Genomic DNA, 24,360 nt, shown 5'->3' on the forward strand with positions numbered 1-24,360 from the left:
GGGGGAAGGAGGACCTATGTAATACTTTCAACAATAAAGATTTTTTAAAAATTATTCTCTCTCATTATTGATGTTCCTATCTCTCCCTCTCCCTTCCTTTCTGAAATCAATAAAAATATATTTTTTTAAAAATAAATAAAAATAAAATATTTGTTATTGATTTTTAAAAATATATTTTTATTGATTTCAGAGAGGAAAGGAGAGGGAGAGATAAAAACATCAATGATGAGAAAGAATCATTGATTGGCTGCCTCCTGCACACCCCACACTACGGATCGAGCCCGCAACCCGAGCATGTGCCCTGACCGGGAATCAAACTGGCCACCTTTAGGTGCACAACCAATGCTCAACCAACTGGGCCACACCAGCCAGGGCAATATAAACATTTTTTTTTTAATTTTGCTTTAATGTACATATTTTTTTAAGAATTTCATTTCTGAAAGGTTTAACTACAAATATTCTGTAGACTTATCCATACAAAACTATATTTTTAGTATATAAATTTTTAAATTATATAATATATACATTATATAATATGTATCATTTTAGTACTTTCTTTCCTTTCTGAAAGTGTACTGGTTTGGACAAATAGCTACCATTCACCAAGAGTTTACTCTTTATCAGGAACTGTGCTCAAATTGCTTTATCAATTTAATCTTGACACATACCCTAAAGGGTAGGAATTATTACCTTCATTTTATCTGATGACAATAAGTGGCAGAGTGAGGATGTGCACCCAGTCATCATGTTTTGCTACCTCTCTCCCTACATTACAGGTCACACTACTGGCCCACCACAGAGACGATGTGCTTCTAGTTAATGACCATGAATTTGGTTGCATCATGACTTCTGACCCCAATGTCCCCTTGGCCATGCAGTATAGTTTCAGGGCCAGACTACAGCTGCAAACCTGAGCAATTAAGTGCCTGAAAAGGGACCTGGGAGAATCACATTAACCTATGTCTTTCAAGGCACGGGTCACTTTTGCATGTGTAATCTCTAGTTCTGCAAAAAATAAAAAAATAAAAAATTTTCATTCAGTGGTATCCTGTACACAAGGATGATCCATAATGGAGAGCTCTTACATGAATGTGAATTAAATAATACAGTAATTGCCACATAACAACTTTTGGGTCAACAGCAGACCAAATATACGTTGGTGGTCCCATAAAACTATGATGGAGCTGAAAATGTCCTGTTACCTAGTGACATTGTAAGTATCTAATTAACATCACAGTGCTACCTGCTTACAAATAAATGTATGACAAAATAAGAAGCAAACCACCATGAGGATAGTATTTCTGAAAAGAGTGATAACTCCTCAAGAAGAGCCTCAGGCAGGTCCTTCAGGAGGGGCTCCAGAAGAAGGCACTGTTATCATAGATGACAGCTCCATGCGTATTACTGCACTGAAGAACTCCCACTGGGACAAGACGTGGAGATGGAAGACAGTGATATCGATGATCCTGACCCTGTGTGGGCCTGGGCTAATATGTGTGTTTGTGTCTTAGTTTTTAACAAAAAAGTTTTTAAAATGTAATTTTAAAAATAGATAAAAGCTTGTAGAATAAGGATATAAAGAAAACATTTCTGTACAATGTGTTTGTATTTTAAGCTAAGTGTTATTACAAAAGAGTAGACTTTTTTTTAAAACTAAAAACTTTACAAAGTGAAAAGGTTATAGTAAGATAAGGTTAATTTACTAATGAAGAAAAATTTTTTTTCAAGAAAAACGATTTTAAATATAATAATATTACATGCAATAACATTAATATTTCAAGAAAAACAGATTTTAAATATAATATTACCAAAACAGTACTAACATAGTATAATATCACAAAAGTTGTAGAAAATATTAAAAATCTGCAAGTAACAGGATTACTTCTATTATAGTCTAAAATATTTTTTCCTCTGGCTCTATTTTTTGTTCATCAGTTTATGTTGTTCATTATATTTCACTAATGAGTAAGATCATGTGATATTTAATCTTTCTCAGACTGGCTTATTTCACTTGGTATAATGCTCTCCAGGTTTATCCATGCTGTTACAAATGTTAAGAGTTCCTTCTTTTTTATAGCAGTGTAGTATTCCATTGTGTAGATGTACCACTGTTTTTTAATCCACTCACCTGCTGACAGGCACTTAAGCTGTTTCCAAATCTTAGCTATTGTAAATTTTGCTGCTATGAACATAGGGGTACATATATCCTTTCTAATTGGTGTCTTTGAGTTCTTGGGATGTATTCCTAGAAGTGGGATCACCAGGTCAAATGGGAGTTCCATTTTCAATTTTTCAAGTAAACTCCATACTGTTTTTCACAGTTGCTCCATCAGTCTGCATTTACACCAGCAGTGCACGAGGGTTCTTTTTTCTCTGCATCTTCACCAGCACTTGTCCTTTGTTGATTTGTTGATGATAGCCATTCTGACAGATGAGAGATGGTATCTCATTGTTGTTTTGATTTGTATCTCTATGGTGATCAGTGACTTTGAGCATGTTTTCATATGTCTCTTGCCTTCTGTATGCCCTCTTTCAAAAAGTGTCTATTTAGGTCCTTTGCCCATTTTTTTTATTGGACTGTTTATCTTCCTTTGGTTAAATTGTATGACTTCCCTGTAAATTTTGGAGATTAAACCTTTATCAGAGATAACATTGGCAAATATGTTCTCCCATGCAGTGGGCCTTCTGTTGTTTTGTTGATGGTTTCTTTTGCTGTGCAGAAGCTCTTTATTTTGATGTAGTCCCATTTGTTTATTTTCCCCTTAGTTTCCATTGCCCTAGGAGCTGTGTCTGTAAAATTATTGCTATGACATATGTCTGATATTTTGCTGCCTATGAATTCTTCTAAGATATTTATGGTTTCCCATCTTACGTTTAAGTCCTTTATCCATTTTTAGTTTATTTTTGTATATGGTGTGAGTTGGTGATCTAGTTTCAATTTTTTGCATATATCTGTCCAATTTTCCCAATACTATTTAGTATTGAAGGGACTATCTTGACTCCATTGTATGCTCTTGTCTCCTTTGTCAAATATTAATTGAGCATAATGGCTTGGGTTCTCTGTTCTGTTCCATTGGTCTATATGTCTGTTCTTGTGCCAATACCAGGCAGTTTTGAGAACAGTGGCTTTTTAATAGAGTTTGATATCTGGTATTGTGAACCCTCCAACTTTGTTCTTTTTTCCCAGGATTGCTGCAGCTATTCAGGGTCTTCTTTTATTCCATATGAATTTTTGGAGTGTTTGTTCTAGGTCTGTGAAATATTCCATTGGTATCTTAATGGGGATTGCATGAAATCTATAGATTGCTTTGGTTAGTATGGACATTTTAATGATGTTGATTCTACCAATCCATGAACACTGTATATGGTATTCTTCCATTTGTTTGTCCTCCTCTGTTTTTTTCAATGTCCTGTAGTTTTTCGAGTACATGTCTTTTACCTCCTTAGTTAAGTTTATTCCTAGATATTTTAATTATTTGGTACAATGGTAAATGGGATTTTTTTTTTTTTTTTTTAGTTTCTCTTTCTGTGAGTTCATTATTGGTGTATAAAAAAAAGGTGGGGAAAAAAAGCCATATATTTTTGGGTGTTAATTTTGTATTCTGCTACATTGCCAAATTCATTTATTAAGTCTAGTAGTTTTTTGATGGAGTCTTTGGGGTTTTCTATGTATAATATCATGTCATCAGCAAATAATGACAGTTTTATTTCTTTGTTTCCAATTTGGATGCCTTTTATTTCTTCTTCTTGTCTGATTGCTATGGCTAGCACTTCTAGTACTATGTAGAACAGGAGTGGTAAAAGTGGGCATCCTTGTTCCTCTTCTTAGGGGAAATGGTTTTAGTTTTTGCCCACTGAGTATGATGTTGGCTTTAAGTTTGTCATATATGGCCTTTATCATGTTGAGATATGCTCCCTTTATTCCCACTTTGCTGAGAGTTTTTATGAAGAACGGGTGTTGGATTTTGTTGAATGCTTTTTCTGTGTCTATTGATATGATCATGTGATTTTTGTCTTTCAGTTTGTTTATGTGATGTATCACGTTTATTGATTTGCGAATATTGTACCAGCCTTGCATCCCTGGAATAAATCCCACTTGATCATGGTGTATGATCTTTTTAATATATTGCTGGATGCGATTTGCTAATATTTGTTGAGGATTTTAGCATCTATGTTCCTCAGGGATATTGGCCTGTAGTTCTCTTTCTTTGTAGTGTCTTTATCTGGTTTTGGAATTAGGATAATGCTGGCCACATAAAAAAGAGTTTGAAAGTGATGCTTCCTCTTGGATTTTCTGAAATACTTTGAGGAATATAGGTGTTAGTTCTTCTTTGAATGTTTGGTAAAATTCCCCTGTGAAACCATCAGGACCTGGGCTTTCGTTTGGTGGGAGTTTTTTTATTATTGCTTCTATTTCACCAGTTGTTATTGGCCTATTCGGATTTTTTTATTCTTCCTGATTCAGTTTTGGATGACTGTATTTTTCTAGGAATTTGTCTATTTCATCCACATTGTCCAGCTTGTTGACATATAGTTGTTCATAGTGTTGTCTTACAATCCTTTGTATTTCTGTGGTGTCAGTGATTGCTTCTCCACTCTTGTTTCTGATTTTATTTATTTGGGTATTCTCTCTTTGTTTCTTGATTAGTCTGGCTAATGGTGTATCAATTTTGTTTATCCTTTCAAAGAACCAGCTCTTGGTTTCATTGATTTTTGTATTTTTTTTTAGTGTCTATGTTATTTATTTCTGCTGTAATCTTTATTATTTCCTTCCTTCTACTTACTCTGGGCTTTTTTTGTTGTTCTCTTTCCAATTCTTTAAGTTGTAGGGTTAAATAGTTTATTGTTAATTTTTCTTGGTTTTTGAGATATGCCTGTAGTGCTATAAACTTCCCTCTCAAGACTGCTTTTGCTGTGTCCCAGAGATTTTGTATTGTTGTGTGTTCATTTTCATTTGTTTTCAGGAAGTTTTTTATTTCTTTCTTGATCTCATTGGTAATCCATTCATTGTTTAATAACATGCTATTTAGCCTTCATGTATTTGAATGTTTTTGGGTGTTTTTACTGTAGCTGATTTCTAATTTCATTCCACTGTGATCTAAGAAGATGCTTGATATGATTTCAATCTTCTTGAACTTGTAGAGACTTGTTTTATGTCCTAACATGTGGTCTATCTTTGTGAATGATCCGTGTGCACTTGAGAAGAATGTATATTCTGCTGCATTGGGGTGAAATGTTCTATAAATGTCTATTAAATTCATCTGATCCAATGTGTCCTTTAGAGTCTCTGTTTCCTTGTTAAGTTTTTGTCTGGAAGATCTATCCAATGAAGTCAGAGGGGGATTAAAGTCCCCTAGTATGACTATATTGTTGTCAATCTCTCCATTAATGTCCTCTAGAAGTTTTGTGTTTTTTTTTAATATATTTAGGTGCCCCTATATTGGGTGCATTTATGTTTACCAGAGTTATATCCTCTTGTTGGATCAATCCCTTTAATATTATGTAGTGACCTTTGTTGTCTCTTGTGATGGCCTTCATTTTAAAGTCAATTTTGTCAGATATGAGTATTGCTACTCCAGCTTTTTTCTTTTCCATTTGCATGGAAAATTATTTTCTATCCCTTCACTCTCATCCTGTGTGTGTCTTTTGTTTTGAATCAGGTCTCTTGTAGACAGAATATAGTTGGGTCATGTTTTTGAATCCATTCAGCTACCCTAAGACTTTTGATTGGAGCATTTAATCCATTTACATTTAGGTTATTGATACCGTGTTTCCCCGAAAATAAAACATCCTCCGAAAATAAGACCTACTCACAGGTTTCCTTCTGAGTGAAATATAAGGCATCCCCCGAAAATAAGGCCCCAGGCTCTGTCTCAGAATGAAAATTAATTTACCGTAAACTGGTCGCTAGGGCCACCCCGACTGGCGTCTAGCAACCAGTGACGTTACGCGGAGTCCTGACGTCACTGCTGTGTGGAGGCGGAGCGGAGGTCGGAGTGAGCGGTGAGCGCGGGGCGGGAGAGAGGAGGAGACTTTCGCAGATGCGTGTAGAAGAACAGGAGGATTAGAGCAGACGGGATGCGGCAAAGGTGGTGAGTGCTGGTCTGTCTCTGGTGACACTACCTGATGCTCGCGGCCGCCTTCATGATGACTGAAGGTTCTCAGTCCGTGGCAGACCCTGCTCCAGCCCAGAACCAGGCCCCAGCAGGCCCAGTGACAGTCCCCAGGCAGGCCCCAGGGGGTAAATGTCTGATAAAGGGGTAGGGGGGATGTCTGGTGAAGGTGTTCAGTGGCACAGGGGTGGGGGGAGGGGGATCACTTAAAATGACACAGGAGAATCAGAGGGGGCAATCAAAATGACACAGGAGGATCAGAGGGGACAATCAAAATGACACAGGAGGATCAAAAGGGGTTACTAAAATGGTAATCCCCCCTCTGATTCTCCTGTGCCATTTTGATTTCCCCCTCTGATCCCCCCTGTGTCATTTTGAGTGATCCCCCTCCCCACACCTTGATACCCCAATTCCTTTTTTTTACCCCTAGAAATGAGTGCAAAAAGAAAAAGCTACTCCGTGGAGTACAAGAAAGGAATCGTGGAAGACTCCTGGGGCCAAAATCTTACTGCTTTCTGCAAAGAGAAGATGTTGAGTATCCAATTGGTCCAAAAATGGCGAGCAGAGTATGGTAACCTCATTGAACAAGTGGACAAGGGAAATGCTAAAAAGCGCAAGTGTGGATCAGGTCGGCAACCATTATTTTCCGAGCTGGAAGACCTGATCTGTGAATGGGTTGTTGACAGGAGAGCAAAGGCTTTGGTTGTGAATAGGGCTCAGATTCAAGAATTTGCCCTTGCAATGGCACCACAGTTTGACATAGCCCCCAAAGACTTCAAAGCATCACAACACTGGCTGGATAATTTCCTTCAGCGAAGTGAACTGTCTTTAAGAAGATCTACAACATTGTTTAGGTTGGAAGATACTCAAGTTATTAAGCGAGCAATTGCATTCAAGTCCTTTATTGATGATGCTGACTTCTCTAAATACAATCTTTCCAACATGATTGCTATGGATGAAACTGCAGTGTTTATGGGCCAATCATCTCAAACAACAATTGAACAGTGGGGTGCCTTCTTAGCGTACATTCCCTCCACTGCTTACGAAAGTGCACGTGTTTCCTGTATTTTGGCAATTCGTCTGGATGGCACTAAAATCCCACCTTTAATCATTTCTAAGGGCAAGAAGGAAAAGATTGAACGTGTTTTTGGGCGTTTTTATTCTTGAAACTGAAAAAGCCTGGGCCACACAAGCAGTTATAAGGAAGTGGGTCAATTTAATGCTGCCGCTTGTTATGCGAGGGAGCCAAAGAGGTCTGCTAGTCTGGGATGCAGCCAGCACTCACCACGCTAAAGACATGAAGACATTTCTTCATGAAAGAAAAATAGATCAGATAATGATTCCCGCAGGAATGACGGCCTATCTCCAGACTCTTGATATTGCAATAAACAAGCCATTCAAAGACAATTTGCGCATGGAAATTAATGACTACATTGAAAATAGAATGGAGAGAAATCAGAGTGGAAACTTTGTGAAACCTAAACTGCAAGAAGTTGTGACTTGGGTGAAGAATTCATGGGAGAAAATCACTGACAGTTGCATTGCAAATGCACTGCGAGCAGGCTACCTTGACAAGAAGTACTCATTTAAAGACAGTGCTATTGCTAAATATGAGAGATTTGGTCCACTGATTCTGAAAGAAATGGAGTCACAAGAAATTCACCAGGAAATTCAGGAATTGGATTGTTATGATGATGTTCCAGAAGATGATGACATGATTGTCATTGAATAAATGAGTAAATTCTTGATACTGTAGGATTCACAGTTTGTCTGGTTTGTGTTGACAACTACCGTACTACCGTACCGTATACAGGTAATAAGTTTCCTTTATTTTCATTTAACAATAAATGTGTACCGTATTCTTCTTCATGGAAAAATAAGACATCCCCTGAAAATAAGACCTAGCGTGTCTTTGGGGGCAAAAATTAATATAAGACACTGTCTTATTTTCGGGAAAACAGGGTAGGTACTTATTTATTACCATTTTAATTCTATATGGCTAGGTTTCTCACTGTTCCTTCTTCTCATTACAGCAATCCCTTTAGCATTTCTTATAATGCTGTCTTGGTGGTGATATGCTCCTTTAGCCTGGTCCTCTTGTGCAGGACTTGCTAAGAGAATCAGAAACCAGTTTACCAGCATTAGCTGATCTCCCATACTTACTATTTTAATTCTGAATTTGAATAATCTATACTAGAAAAAGGATATTTTTTCTTTTTCTTTTTCCTGATAGAGCAAATATTGGCAAATTTGACAGGATTTGGGACTGAGAAGCATTTGTTGCTATTAACCCAGGTGAACGTAAATGGTTAATTTGGTTTATTTATGTTGGCTTTTCATTTTTTATCTCTGCTTCATTTATCTCTTCTTCTTGTGCTCTCTGCTGGGGATTTACTCCCAGAGTTCTCAGTGGCAACCCTCCACAGATGAGATATCTCTCTGGGACTTCAGTTGCTATCTGTGGGTGCCTGGCCAGCCCTTTTGCGCCTCCGCCACTCGTACCAGTCTCTACGCAGTCTCCACATTTGGTCCTCGGGGTATCAGGGTTCTTTCCTACAAATTCTCCATTGATTATTCAGGAAGTTTTTCTATATTTTAGTTGTAATACCAGTTTGTTCCTGGGAGCATGTCTGTGCAGCATCCACTTACTCTGCTTCCATTTTTAATCTCCCCAGAAAAAATTTTTTTTTACAAATTTAGTGTAGCCTAGTGTACAGTGTTTATAAAGTCTATGGTGTTGTACAGTAATGTCCTGGGCCTTAATATTCACTCACTACTATCTCATTGACTCTCCCAGAGCAACTTCCATTCCTGCAAGCTTTATTCATAGTAAGTGCCCTCTACAGGTGTACCAATTTTTATCTTTTATATTATATTTTTTATTGAACTTTTTCTATGTTTAGATATGTTCAGATACACAAATACTTTTCATTGTTTCAACTGCCTTCAGTATTCAGTACAGTAACATGCTGTATACGTTTGTAGCCTGGGTGCAATAGCCTATACCATATAGCCTAGGTAAGGAGTAGGCTATACCATCCAGGTTTGTACACTATATGATTTTCATGCAATGATGAAATCCCCTAATGATGCATTTCTTAGAATGTATCCCCATTGTTAAGTATTTAACCTCAGACTTCACCTTTGCTAAAACTACAAATTCTTTATAAGTCCCTGACTATCCTATAATATAAAAGACTGGAGGCCTGGTGCATGAATTTGTGCACAGGTAGGGTCCTGAGTGGGGCAGGGTGGGGGGAGGGGCCAGGATGCGATCGACCCTCCAGGCAGGCGGTGAGATGCCCTTGCTGGCCCGGGATCTGGATCCAACATGCTGACGTTTGTGCTGGTTGTTGGAAGCCACCTGGTGCTTTTATATCCTTTCTTCCTTGCGGAGCATCTAGGGAGGGAAAGTGGCCTTGGGCACTGCGGCCAGTAGGCCAGCAGTGCTGTACCGTTGGTGCCTGGCCTGTTCTCTGGAGATTGGACCTGCAGGACTACTGACGGAGTGAGTGGCTGCCACCAGGCTGGTGGGCCGCTGGGATGGGTTGGTCAGCTGAGCACGCTCCCTCTGTGGGAGCACACTGACCACCCACTGACCACCAGGGGGAAGCTCCTGTGTTGATTGTCTGCCCCATGCTGGTCAGTGTGCATCATAGCAACTGGTCAACCAGTCACTCCGGTCATTCGGTCACTTAGGCTTTTATATATATATAGATGGTATGAAAAATAACAATAGAAGTATAATTATAGCCCTGACCAGTGTGGCTCGGTTGGGCATCATCCTGTGCACTGAAAGGCTGCTGGTTTGATTCCCATTCAGGGCACATGACTGGGTTGTAGGCTTAATCCTCAACAGGGGACATGCAGGAGGCAGCTGATTGATCAATGTTCCCTTCTTGCATAGATATTTCTTTCTCCCCCTCTCCTTTTCCCTCTCTCTAAAAATCAATTTTAAAAGAAATTTTTAAGTATAATTACAAGTGTAGTCACTAAACCCAGCACTTGGTAGATGTTCTGCTGTCTGTAAGTGTCACTATCGAGACTGGAAACTCTTAAAATATGATCATGTTAACCTAGATACTTATTTTTCTGGTGCTTTTACTATGTTTTATTGTTTCAATCATGGTTTAGATGTATAAAAGCTTTCCCTTTTAAGAAAATTATAGACATTATTTAGTAGAAAATTAACAATATATACTACCAGATAATGAAAATATACACCAAGATATTGCAGATTCAGTTCCAGTACACCACAAGAAAGCGAGTATCACAATGAAGCAAGTTGTAATTATTTTGCTAGTCAAGGGTCTTGCTTTCAATTTGTAAAAAGCACAATATCTGTGAAGCACAATAACATACGCATGCCTGTATAAAATACAGGGTTTTTTTCCCCCTTGGTTTCAGTTATCCAAGGTCAATCTCAGGCTCTCTGCTCCTCCTGTTTGTCAGATAGCCTCTCCTCCTGCTCAGTGCAGACACAATGGTGAAGGTCAGAGTGAACAGATTTGTCCGTATTGGGCGCCTGATCACCAGGGCTGCTTTTAACTCTGGCAAAGTGGATATTGTCACCATCAATGACCCCTTCATTGACCTCAACTACATGGTCTACATGTTCCAGTATGATTCTACTCATGGCAAGTTCAAAGGCACAGTCAAGACTGAGAACAGAAAGCTTGTCATCAATAGAAAGTCAATCTCCATCTTCAAATGGGGTGATGCTGGTGCTGAGTATGTTGTGGAGTCCACTGGTGTCTTCACTACCATGGAGAAGGCTGGTGCTCACTTGAAGGGCGGAGCCAAGAGAATCATCATCTTTGCCCCTTCTGCAGATGCCTCCATGTTTGTAATGGGTGTGAACCATGACAAGTATGACAACTCCCTCAAGATTGTCAGCAATGCCTCCTGTACCACCAACTGCTTGACCCCCCTCACCAAGGTCATCCTTGACAACTTTGGCATCATGAAGGGACTCATGACCACAGTCTATGCCATCACTGCTACCCAGAAGACCATTGATGGCCCCTCTGGGAAGCTATGGCGTGATGGCCAAGGGACTGTGAAGAACATCATCCCTGCTTCTACTGATGCTGCCAAGGCTGTGGACAAGGTCATCCCTGAGCTGAATGGGAAGCTCACTGGTATGGCCTTTCATGTCCTCACCCCCAATGTGTCAGTTATGGGTCTGACCTGCTCCCTGGAGAAAGCTGCCAAATACAATGACATCAAGAAGGTAGTGAAGCCGGCATCAGAAATCCCCCTCAAGGGCATCCTGGATTATACTGAGGACCAGATTGTCTCCCCTGACTTTAACAGTGACACTCACTCCTCCACATTCAATGCTGGGGCTAGCATTATCCTCAATGACCACTTTGTCAAGCTCATTTCCTGGTATGATAATGAATTTGGCTATAGCAACAGGGTGGTGGACCTTATGGTCCACATGGCCTCCAAGGAGTAGGAGCCCCCTGGACCAGCAGCCCCAGCAAGAGGAAGAGAGGCCTTCAGCTGCTGGGGAATCCTTGCCCCAAATCGATCCTCCAACACACTGAGAATCTCCTGACCTCCACAATTTCTGTCCCAGACCCCCTGAAGAAGGGGAGGGGCTTAGGAAGCCGTACCTTGTCATACACCATCAATAAAGTTCACTTACCCAGCCAAAAAAACAAAGTCAACCTCAGTCCAAAAATATTAAATTTCCCCAACCATTGACATTGTTCGCTCCTGACAGTTAACCATCAACATCATCAAGCTCAGTTATCCAAGATCACTCAAAGCCGAAGACTCTCCTTCTGATGTATCATCAGGTCAGTAGTAGCCTAACACTACGTCACAATGCCTATGTCATTCACTTCATTTCATCTCATCACACAGACATTGTATCATCTCACATCACGAGAAGAAAGATGAGTACAGTACCATAGCTATTTTGAGAGAGAGACCACATTCACATAACTTTTTATTACAATATATTACAATTGTTCTATTTTTTATTAGTTGTTTTGTAATCTCTTACTTTGCTTAACTTAAAAATTAAACTTTATCATAGGTATGTATGTATAGGAAAAATATAGTATATAAAGGGTGTGAGACTATTTATGGCTTCAGGCATCTGCTGGGGGCCTTGGAACATATCCCCTGTGAATAAAGGAAGGACTATTATTCGTATTAAGTGAATTAAACCAAGAAATTTATTTTAACTACCAAAGATAATAGACTAAAATATAAGGTTTGTTTTAGATTAAGTATTCCCCAAAGGGATTTGGTTTGATGTGAGACTTTGCAAATAGTTTATTAGGAAGATTCAGGCATTAGTGGTATGGGAGCAGCAGGAAAGGCAGGACAGTTCATAAGGCTGGGTTTTAGCCACAACTAGAACTTAACTCCACAGGCCTTATAATCATCCCACCCAAAGAGGGAGGGAGCTGGAGCAATTACACCCTAACTCCCACCAGCCATTGACTGAGTGCTGGGGGTTGCTGTTAATTCCCTAGAACTTCCAGATAGTTGAAGTTGGAAGTCTGAAGCCAATAAAATGATAAGATCTTTAAGTGGGCAGAGCACTGACAGTACAAATATATCAATATATTCTTACATCAAGTGATTATGCACATAACATGCTAACTGCCTGCACCGCCCCCCCCCACCACATCAAAACAAATAGTCAAAATCTAGCAGTGAGGGTTTAAATAATTATAGCCAAGAAAAATAGTTCTGAGTTTAAATATCTTCTCCCAAACAAAAAATTCCTAGAACATCAAATAATATCATTATACAAAAACAACAGAAATAAAGAGTTAATGTAAACTTCTATTAGGCTTTGGGTTACAGACTATTTTGGAAAAAATAAAATCTATGAAATTGGCCCTACTAAAATATAACAAGGATTTCCAACACAGATCCCAACACAGTGTCAACAAATGGTTTATTGAATGCGCTGGAGGTGAATATAAACAAGTAGAAACACAATTCATTTGTATATTTCAATGCTTCAGAGAAGGGAAGAACTTGCCCATGGACCCCTAATTGATCCAATTTCTTAAGAGAAAAATTATACTTTTTCATTTAGTTTTCTATTTGTTGATTGGTAATTTAAATATAGGTTGAAGAATAGCACTGTTGCGTGTCTCACTTCTGAAGTCTAATACCCCACCCCCTTTCCTCCTTTTTCCAAAAATGTCTTATAGGTACTCAGCATCTGGGGATGCTCACAGCTCTCCCCGCCTAGCCCAGCTTCTTTCAAAATGTTTACTGTTCAAGAAATCCTGTGAAAGCTCAGCTTGGAGGGTGATCACTCCACACCTGTAAGTTTGTATGGGTTAGTCAAAGTCTACCCCAACTTTGAAGCCCAGCAGGATGCTTTGAACATTGAAATGGCTGTCAAGACCAAAGGTGTGGATGATGTCACTATTGTCAACATTTTGTCCAACCACAGCAATGAACAGAGACAGAATATTGCCTTCACCTACCAGAGGACCAAAAAGGAACTTGCATCAGCACTAAAGTCAGCCTTGTCCAGCCACCTGGAGACCATGATTCTGGGCCTCTTGAAAACACATGCTCAGTATGATGCTTCCGAGTTGAAGGCCTCCATGGAGGGGCTAGGGACTGATGAGGACTCTCTCACTGAGATCATCTGCTCAAGGACCAACCAGGAGCTATGGGAAATTAACAGAGTCTACAAGATTGGTCTGGAGAAGGACATTATTTCCAATACATCTGGTGACCCCTGCCAGCTGATGGTTACCCTCACAAAGGGTAGAAGAGCAGAAGATGGCTCCATCATCAATTATGAACTGATGGATCAAGACGTCCGGGATCTCTATGATGCTGGGGTAAAAAGGAAAGGAAATGATGTTCCCAAGTGGATCAGCATCATGACCGAGCAGAGGATGTTACCTCCAGAAAGTATTTGACAAGTACAAGAGCTGCAGCCCTTATGACATGTTGAAGAGCATCAAGAAGGAAGTCAAGGGAAGCCTGGAAAATGCTGTCCTGAACCTAGTCCAGTGTATCCGGAACAAGCCTCTGTATTTTGCTGACCTACTGTATGACTCCATGAAGGGCGAGAGGACATGTAATAAGCTCCTGATCAGAATCGTGATCTCCTACAGTGAAGTGGACATGTTGAAGATCAGGTCTGAATTCAAGAGAAAGTTCAGCAAGTCTCTGTATTATTACATCCAGCAAGACACCAACGGTGACAACCAGAAGGCACTGCTCTACCTGTGTGGCGGGGATGACTGAGGCCTGTGGCAGCTCCAGTGTCCTCCTATGTCCATCTTGTGAGGATGAAAGCATTGCCTGCCCCAATCTTATTTCAGTTGCCTAAGCATTCCCTGGCTTTTAGCCAAAGAAATGAACATTCCAAGAGTTGGAAGTGAAATCTATGATATGAAACACTTTGCTTCTTGTGTACTGTGTTGTAAACAGATGAATAAATTGAATTTTTTAAAACAAAATAAATGTCTTATACATATACCCACTGTTGCCTCACTGTCTTTGGAATTTTCATGCTTATGTGAATTCCCTATCTGCATATATTAAAACTTTATTTTCTCCTGTTAATCTGTCTCTGTTAATGTGATTATTAGCTCAGCTAGAACTTAGAAGGTGGGAGGAAAAGTATTAATATTTTTAGCCCCCATAGTTTGGGGAGCCAGCCAGGAGAATTCACTGGCTGGGACAGGGCTAGCCCCCTGGACTGCTGCATCTGAGAGATCGTGGGCCTCTGACCATGGCCAGCAGAGGTGGTAAGCATTTTACCCTGTCAGCCTTTCCGGTCTCTTGTTCGCAGGGTTTGGTGGAAATTGGAAGTGGTGAGTCCTTTTCTCTCTTCTAAAATTAGATTGGCAGGAGAAAATATTTGTGAAACTAGTTAGTTTCTTGGGCAAATGTGATTGGTGAAAACTTGTTTTGAGTACTCTTGTATTAATCCAGTTCCTTCCAGAGATGGTCTATTATCTCCACCAGCTGGATGATACCTATTGTTTGTTTTGAAAACATACTGATTTTACTTGAGTCTCTAAAGCACTGGCCATCTGCGGCTGCCCCAAGCTCAGGCAGATGAGCATTCTGAGAGCTGCTGAAACGAATATAGTTTTCTCCAGAGGGCAGATGGCAAGCCTATAATCTGTTGAAGAATGTTTCACCTAGTTTTCACCTCTGTATAAAACTCACCAATTTTACATCTATTCCCCCTCCAGAAAAATGACAAGCATTCCATGGTCACTTCCTGGGTGGATATTAAGAGTATTGGAAATAGCACATGCAGCTGTTAGCTTCTACAAATACACAATCAAAGGCATTTAAATGCCCAGTCTGCAATGCTGGCAGCGAAAGACAAGAATAACAGTTACTTTTTTTTTAACCAAAGATAAATGCCAGATTATGCCTGAAAAAGGCAGGATCAGCCTAATTCCTAGGTGGAGAAGAATAGCACCAATGTCAACAGGAGAAAATGGTCTTTGGGAGGATGCACAGACACAACTAATTAAAAGCCTTTTAAGAGAAAAATAACTTGGTTTTGTTAAATTTGGAGAGAAAAATATTGCCTCAACTGCTTTTTAAAATTAAGAACAAGATTTTGTGGATAAAAAAGTGATGCATCTATACAATGGAATATGACTCAGCCATAAAAAAATAATTAAATCTTGCCATCTGCAGCAACATGGATGGACCTATTGTGCTGAGTTAAATAAGTCAGATTATTTTACTTATATGTGCAATCTAAAAAATAAAATAAATGAACAAGTAGAACAGAAATAAACTCATAGAAAACATTTTCACAGTTGCCAAATAGGAGGAAGTTTGGGGGGCTGGGTAAAAATGGTGAGGGGATTAAGAAGCACAAATTGGTAGTTACAGAATAGTCAGGGGGATGTAAAATACAGCATAGGGAATATAGTCAATAATATTTTTAAAGCCAATAAAATGTAAAATAAAAAAATAAAACTAAGAACAAGATTTTACGTATATACAACAAAATGTTAGCTCTGGTTTTCTCTGGGTGATGGAATTTCAGTGACTTTTCAATTCCTTCCTACATACTTGTTACTTAATTTTATGACATGGATATGTACTTCTTTTATTTAATTTTTTTAAATTTATTGATTTCAGAGAGACTGACAGAAAGAGGAAGAGAAAGAAACATTAATTTGTTGTTCCACTTAGCATTTATTGGTTGATTCTTTTCTTAATATATTTTTTATTGATTTTAGAGAGAGAAAGGGAGATGGAGACAGAAATAGAAACATCAATTGACTGCCTTCTGCACGCCCCATATTGGGGAATCAAGCCTGCAACCGAGGCATGCTCCCTGACCAGGAATTGTACCAGCAACCACTTTGTGCAGGGGTCAATGCTCAACCACTGAGCCATACTGGCCCAGCAATTGGTTGATTCTTGTATGTGTCGTGACCAGGAATTGAACCCACAGCCTTGGTGATGTACTACCTTTATAATCAAAGTAAACTGGATAAGCTATTTGACTTTGAAAAAATGAGGGAAAGACAAAATAAGTAGAGAAAATTTATAAAAAGAAAAGAGAGTACAGTGGCTTTGTAGTACAACTTGAAATCTGATATTGTGATTCCTCCAACTTTGTTTTTCTTTCTCAAGATTACTGCAGCTATTTGGGGTCTTTTAGGATTCCATATAAATTTTTGGAGAATTTGTTCTAGCTCTGTGAAATATACGGTTGGTATTTTAATAGGGATTGCATTGAATCTGTAGATTGCCTTGGGTAGTATGGACATTTTAATGATGTTGATTCTATCAATCCATGAGCATGGTATATTCTTCCACTTGCATATATCTTCCTCTATCTCTTTTTTCAATGTCTTGTAGTTTTCCAAATACAGGTCTTTTTACCTCCTTGGTTAAGTTTATTCCTAAGTATCTAAATTTTTTTGTTGCAGTGGTAAGTGGGTTGTTTGTTTGGTTTCCCTTTCTGAAAGCTTATTATTGGTGTATAAAAATGCCATAGATTTCTGGGTATTAATTTTATATCCTGCTATGTTGCCAAATTCATTGTACTCAAAACAGCCTGGTACTGGCACAAGAACAGGTATGTAGAACAATGGAACAGAACAGAGAACCCAGAAATCGACCCAAGTCATTATGCTCATTTAATATTTGACAAAGGAGGCAAGAGCATACAATGGAGTCAAGACAGTCTCTTCAATAAATGGTGTTGGAAAAATTGGACAGATACATGCAAAAAAAAAAAATGAAACTAGACCACCAACTTACACCATATACAAAAATAAACTCAAAATGGATAAAGGACTTAAATGTAAGTAGTGAAACCATAAAAATCCTAGAATAAACCATTGGCAGCAAAATCTCAGACATCTCTCATAGCAACATGTTTATGGATACATCTCCTAGGACAAGGGAAATTAAGGAAAAAATAAATAAATGGGACTACATCAAAATAAAGAGCTTTTGCACAGCAAAAGAAACCATCAACAAAATAACAAAGAGTAACCACTCCATGGGAGAACGTATTTGCCAATGATACATCCAATAAGGGGTCAAACTCCAAATCTACAGGGAACTCATAGAACTTAACAAAAAGAAGATAAACAACCCAGTTAAAAATGGGCAAAGGACTTCAATAGACACTTCTCCAAAATGGACATACAGAAGGCCAAAAGGCATATGAAACAATGCTCAAAGTCACTGATCATCCAAGAGATGCAAATCAATGACAATGAGGTACCACCTCACACCTGTAAGAATGGCTATCATTAACAAATCAACAGACGACAATTGTTGGTGAGGATGTGGAGAAAAGGGAACTCCCGTGCACTGCCGAGAACGCGGATTGGTGCAGCCTCTGTGGAAAACAGTTTGGAGTTTCCTCAAAAAATTAAAAATGGAACTGCCATTTGACCCAGTGATCCCAATTCTAGGAATATATCCCAAGAACTCAGAAACACCCATCAGAAAGAATATATGCAAACCGATGTTCATAGCAGTACAATTTACAATAGATAAGAATTGGAAACAGCCTAAGTGCCCATCAGCAGATGAGTGAATTAAAAAACTATGGTACATCTATACAATGGAATACTACACAGCTGTAAAAAAGAAAGAACTCTTACCGATTGAAACAGCATGGATGGACCTAGAGAGCATTATGCTAAGCGAAATAAGTCAGTCAGAGAAAGATAAGTATCACATGATCTCACTCATATGTGGAATCTAATAACCAACATAAACTGATGAAAAAAAATAGACCCAGAGACATATAAACATCAAACAGACTGTCAAATCTCAGAGGGAAGGTAGGGGAGGGTGGAGAGGGGGAAGAGGGGGAAGAGATCAACCAATGAACTCATATGCGTATATGCATAACCCAAGAACAGTGGGTGGTGAAGGCTTTAGGGGAGGTGGGGGGTGGGAGAGGACAATGGGGACATATGTAATACTTTCAACAATAAAGATTTATTTTTAAAAAAGAAAAGAGGGAATGGTGAAAAGAGAATATAAACTCATTCCTTCATTCAATCATTTGACAAAGAAGTCTTCAGTAAGACACCATGCTAGAGCACAATAATTATAGATGCTGGTTGTTGTTATGGAAACAAATAAAGGGCTTAGACAAGGGGCAGAGAGTACTATGCACAAAGTGGACAGAGAAAGCCTGTCTAAAGAAATACTTAAGCTAAGCTCCCAAAGAATCAAAGCTAACCCTACGAAAATGGTGGGGAATCAGTATGTGCTAAGGCCCTGATGCAGGAAAACCTTGGTGACTTCAAGCTGACCCCGACAGCTAGAATTCAGAAAGAGGCTCAGTGGGATAGAGATGGGGAGAGGAGGGCAGGAAGAGGGGGGAAGGAGAAGGTGGTTAGAGAGATAAGCATGTGCCAATTCCAAAGCCCAAAATAAGGAATCTGTATTTTAATCTCAATACAATGGAAGCCATTAAAGGACTTCAAGCAGGGGAGAGGTCATGTGATTTACATTTCAAGTTGATTGCGCTCAATGCCCAGTGGACTGAGTGGAGAAGAGGAGCTGGTTGTTGTTGTAGTTATAGTAGTACTCCTGCCACTTTCACCCCTGCATTTGCAGACCCCCAAAACCCCTACAGCCTTAGATCCTACCTACCTGGCACACTGCCCCACGTAAGTCATTAGCCATTTTTAGTTGTTCATTCAGCTCCCAGTCATCCCTGCAACCTTCACCCCCAAAACCATAAACCCATCCAAATCAATGCCCCCCACTCTCTAGCGATCCTTCCACACAGACCTCACTGCTCTTGCTCTACACTGGCAGGGGTCCTCAAACTTTTTAAACAGGGGGCCAGTTCACTGTCCCTCAGACCGTTGGAGGGCCGGACTATAGTTTAAAAAAAAAACTATGAACAAATTCCTATGCGCACTGCAGGCCCGGGACGAGTCGGCTGCTAAGCAGGACAGGCAGCGGCACCCGGCGGGCCGGATAAATGTCCTCGGCGGGCCGCATGTGGCCCGCGGGCCATAGTTTGAGGACCCCTGCAGTTCCATCTGCAGCCTTTGAGGGCAAGCATGTCAAACTCGCGGCCTTCGGGCTGCATGTGGCCCACAACCAATATTTTTGCAGCCCAGTCAATATAACGGTATGTAAGAAACATTTTAATAAAAATTTTGTAACTTAATTTTCACAATATCGTGTTGTACATAATTATTAATTACAAAGTTCGCTAATGACTGATTACTATAACTGTGTTGCATTCATTTCCCTTACGCGCCTTACGTGCAAGCACCATTTCTCTCCACTAATACTAGCAGCGAATATTTTAGCAGCCAATTGCCACGTCATTAGTCTTGGACTCACTTGTTTGGTGTGCACAATAGGATATATTTCGCTTTTGGAGAACAAAAAAAATAGTTTTATTTGCGTAACGCTTATTAATTTGTGCATTTATTCAGTGTCTGGTAGATTAATGTTCAAGAAAAATATTAATTTTTATTAAAATGTTCTATTATTTTATGTTAACGATTACTCATTTATTTCAGCCCTTTGTATTCACCAAGTCTCTATCAAAATAAACCTACGTTTCCATGAAAATTGAAGCATTTGGTTTTTTTGCGGCCCACATAAACTTAAGCCTTGTTTATTTGGCCCGTGTTAGCCTTTGAGTTTGACATGCTTGCTCTGGGGATTAAGCCTGAGTCCCATAACCACCCTCTCCTTTATTCCTCTACTTACCTCCTACTTCAAACTCATGCCACCTTCTGTGTTCCTGGTCCTAGGTGTCACTGTGTTTTCTTTGCAAATTATTTTATTTCATTGAATTGTAAAATGCCTGCAGTTGAAAAGGACTTTAGAGACTGTCAGGTTCAACCTGCAGGTTTTTATGACAAGGAAGCAGGCCTGGCATGATTAGAAGGTCTCAAAAGTTAGAATTCCTGACCTTCCATTTAGAGTTTCTTGCATAATTTTAAAGCAATTCTTTTTAAAGTACTCTTACAAAGTGCTTCATGTTTTACAAACCGCTTCTATACACCATCTCATAGAATCACTCATTGCAGGTAACAGGTATAATGAAGCTGAGAAAGTGGCTAAGCCAGGCTTGGATAGATGTCTTCAGGCTCCAAGTACAGCAGGCATAAACTACAAAAATGTCCCCATAGCCCAGCCGACATGGCTCAGTGGTTGAGCATCAACCTGTGAACCAAGAGGTCCTGGTTCAAATCCCAGCCAGGATATATGCCTGGGTTACAGGCTTGATCCCCAGAGTGGGGCCTGCAGGAGGCAGGCAATCAATGAATCTCTCTCATCATTGATGTTTCTATCTCTCTTTCTCCCTCTCCCTTCCTCTCTGATATGAATAAAAATATTTTTTAAATGTCCCTATAAGCTAGACCAGTGTTCGGCAAACTCATTAGTCAACAGAGCCAAATATCAACAGTACAATGATTGAAATTTCTTTTGAGAGCCAAATTTTTTAAACTTAAACTATATAGATAGGTACATTGTTATTAACTTAATTAGGGTACTCCTTCAATCACACTGTACGTGCGCACACGCACGTGGTATTTTGCAGAAGAGCCACACTCAAGGGGCCAAAGAGCCGCATGTGGCTCGCGAGCCGCGGTTTGCCGACCACTGAGCTAGACGAAGTTAGTCCAGGGGCATTAAAGTCACAGGTTTCCTATTTCTGCCCATTATTATTGGTTAATTATACCTTTGTATAATACCTGTGTCTTAGTTTTACATTCCTTCTGGAGATCGAATTGTTTACTGTAGTTTAGGAGGGACTTTTTCCAATACTGGGGGTTTATTGGAATGAGGGTGAGGGCTTCTGGGCAGGAGAGAAATTTTAAAGAACAAAGAAAATGAAGAAAAGGAATGCAAACTTTGCTAAGTTTATGATTTGACCTAGGGCTAGATATGGATGCAGACCCAGTGCCATCTGGCAAATACCATTGTCTGAAGATGCTTTCTAAAACTAGTTTTCGCCGAAACCGGTTTAGCTCAATGGATAGAGCATCGGTCTGCGGACTGAAGGGTCCCGGGTTCGATTCTGGTCAAGGGCATGTGCCTTGGTTGCGGGCACGTCCCCAGTGGGGGGTGTGCAGGAGGCAGCTGATTGATGTTTCTAGCTCTCTATTCCTCTCCCTTCCTCTCTGTAAAAAATCAATAAAATATATTTAAAAAAAATAAAATAAAATAAAATAAAAATAAAAAAAATAATAATAAAACTAGTTTTCTTTTTAAGTAAAAGTTAACACAGCACAATGCCAATATAGAATAAGAATGGTTTCATGGAGTTCATTATTAAATTATTTGTACTTGTTTTGGGTTTGTGTGTTGTTGTTGTTTTTTTTTGGGGGGAGGGCAAAAGTTATACTCCAAAACTGAGTGTGTCTTTGCCATCAATTTATTTAGCAGAGGTTCATGGTGGAAATTATAATAATTTCACAAGCCAATAGCATACAAGATAACGTATCTTACTAAGCCAAATAAAGAAATAACATACTCCAAATAAATGACATATTAATCACACTATTGTTTCAGGCAAGAGGAGATGAGAGAAATAAAGTCCAAATTTAATACCTTTTTAAACTCAGGACAATCGATGATTAACCAAGAGCTGATTTCCAACTGTCAGGGCAGAAATAAAAGTCCCCAGTTGCTAGAGCATGTTGCTAGGGAATGAAGACTCTAATGTTGGTAGGAGGTCTGATCTCTTTCACAGGGCCATGTGTGGTTTGTCACCACTGTCTAAGGAGTGTCTTGTCAAGAGGTATCCAGAGCCCTAACCGGTGTGGCTCGATGGATGGAGCATCGGCCTGTGGACTGAGGGGTCCCAGGTTCGATTCTGGTCAAGGGCATGTACCTTGGTTGCGGGCACATCCCCAGTGGGAGGCAGCTGATCAATGTTTCTCTCTCATCAATGTTTCTAGCTCTCTATCCCTCTCCCTTCCTCTCTGTAAAAAAATCAATAAAATATATTTTTAAAAAAGAGGTATCCAGAGAGTTTTTAGGTTAAGTCACCTCACCCAAACCAAAACTCTCAAATAGGCCTCACAAACTCTCAGTATTTGTAGTTTAAATGTCCCTTGCCTTAGTTCCTCCTCCCCGGGTTCTCTATCAATAAGCTGCTGACTGCTTATCAAAGAGCAGAAGTATAATGATGACATCCTAGTGTGACTTACTTCATACTTGTAACAAAGCAAATTTTTTTGTCTTTGCCCTAAATAAGTGGATTAAAACAATTTGAGTCACAAACAAATGAGTTTGAAACAATATTAAACCAATACACAGAACTATATACAAATTGGATTATTTGTACTATATTTTCTCAGCACATTTGAGCTTCAGAGTTTCAAATCCAATGTCAAAAAAATTCTAAGTGACAAAACCAAAAATTTGTCCTTGGTTGCTTTGCAGGATATGAAAAAGATTGCTGCTGCGGAGTAAGTATATTTTGGAATGCATTGCAATTAGTTCTATTCTTGTTCTGAAAGTGGATAGGGGTGAGGGGCCCCATATAACTGACACTCAGTGGCAGCAGCTGATGCAAGCTGGGCACCCAATACCCACACAGGAGAAATGGCTCAGTCTTGCCCTCAGAGCCCAACAGAGGCCAGCTAGCAGAACATTTACATAAGAATTAGTGCTTCCTTGCTCTTTAATTTGCTTTTACTTTGAAGTGGACAAACTTTTTTTTTCCAAATGTCAAACCCATCTCCTTATGGTATTTAGGGACAGTTACTTAAGTGTGTTGTGAAACCTCTCAAGTGTGAATGAAAAAAATCTGCACTTAACTCAAAGGCCAAGTAAGTAAGAATATAGCTCATTCTTTGTGAACAGTTGCTGAGCTAAGAAGAATCTTATGGGCCTTTTAAGAGAAAGCACAGAGTGATGTCATTATTGGGACTTTCTTAAGATTATCCATTGAACTTGGAGAAATGGCTACTTGTTTTTCATTTTGTTTTGTTTTTGTCAAAGATACAACTGTATTTCAGCACAAAGACCTAGAAGGAGAAACAAGGACGGGAGCAACACACATAATCCAGAAGTCAGAAAATTCTTCATGGCATGTGTGGGAAAAGCAGTCTCATATGCACAGTTTTTCAACCTCTGTTCCCCACTTAATGCGGACGGATCACGAAAATTCTCGCTTCATATTACACAGTGTTTTACAAAGTATCATACTTTAAAAAGATATTAGCTTGTAAGAACATGTAATAAATAACTTCAAAATGCAATGGGTATTTAATTTTAAAGTGTGCCTTTAACATTTATGTAAAACGTTTTTTGCACTCGTTCAATAGAAACTTATCTGGCCACTGGGTAAAGCTAGCAATAAAACTACTGGTCCACAATGTGTTAAGAATGGGGTCCAAACACTACCTGAGACCAAGAGATAAACAGCCTCAAGGTCCAGGCTGGGCTTATCACCCAGTGTGGGAATATCTTTCCCTGCTTCAGGCTCAATGTGCACACCTTGGTTCTGCGTGTGTGTGTGTGTGTGTGTGTGTGTGTGTGTGTGTGTGCGCGCGCGCGCGCCAATAGCCCTCAGGCACACCCGCAGTTTAGGAGTGCTTGTAAGGCCACTGCACCCACTGGCCATGGGAGACAGACTCCCGTGACTACTTGCTCTGTCTCTTTTTTATTTTTATTTTTTACTTTTTTATTGAATTTGTTGGGGTGACATTAGGCTAAGAAAGAATGTCTAAAAAAGCAAGTGTTCTACTGAAAATAGTCATGTAAATGCACATCTCTCTCATATCATCAAATCTGAACA

The 24,360-nt window shown here is 39.5% G+C and overlaps 2 protein-coding genes and 1 pseudogene across 4 annotated transcripts in view; 2 read left to right on the forward strand and 1 right to left on the reverse strand.

Moving 5' to 3' along the window:
* The window catches only part of RNF144B (ring finger protein 144B), a 181,529-nt gene that overhangs the window by 132,544 nt on the left and 24,625 nt on the right, over positions 1-24,360 (reverse strand). The gene's annotated exons all lie outside the window — the stretch shown is intronic.
* Positions 9,004-11,574, forward strand: LOC308240879 (glyceraldehyde-3-phosphate dehydrogenase-like; the record flags this gene model as incomplete). Its single annotated transcript, XM_080654334.1, has 1 exon — positions 9,004-11,574. Exon 1 carries the CDS (start codon positions 10,597-10,599, stop codon positions 11,572-11,574), a length of 978 nt encoding a protein of 325 aa, XP_080510460.1. The 5' UTR covers positions 9,004-10,596.
* On the forward strand, positions 13,358-14,360 carry LOC308240878 (annexin A2-like; annotated as a pseudogene). Its single transcript has one exon. The product of its transcript is annotated as an annexin A2-like (transcript).

The sequence above is a fragment of the Plecotus auritus genome, assembly GCF_963455305.1.
Source record: "Plecotus auritus genome assembly, chromosome: 2".
Lineage (NCBI taxonomy): Eukaryota > Metazoa > Chordata > Mammalia > Chiroptera > Vespertilionidae > Plecotus > Plecotus auritus.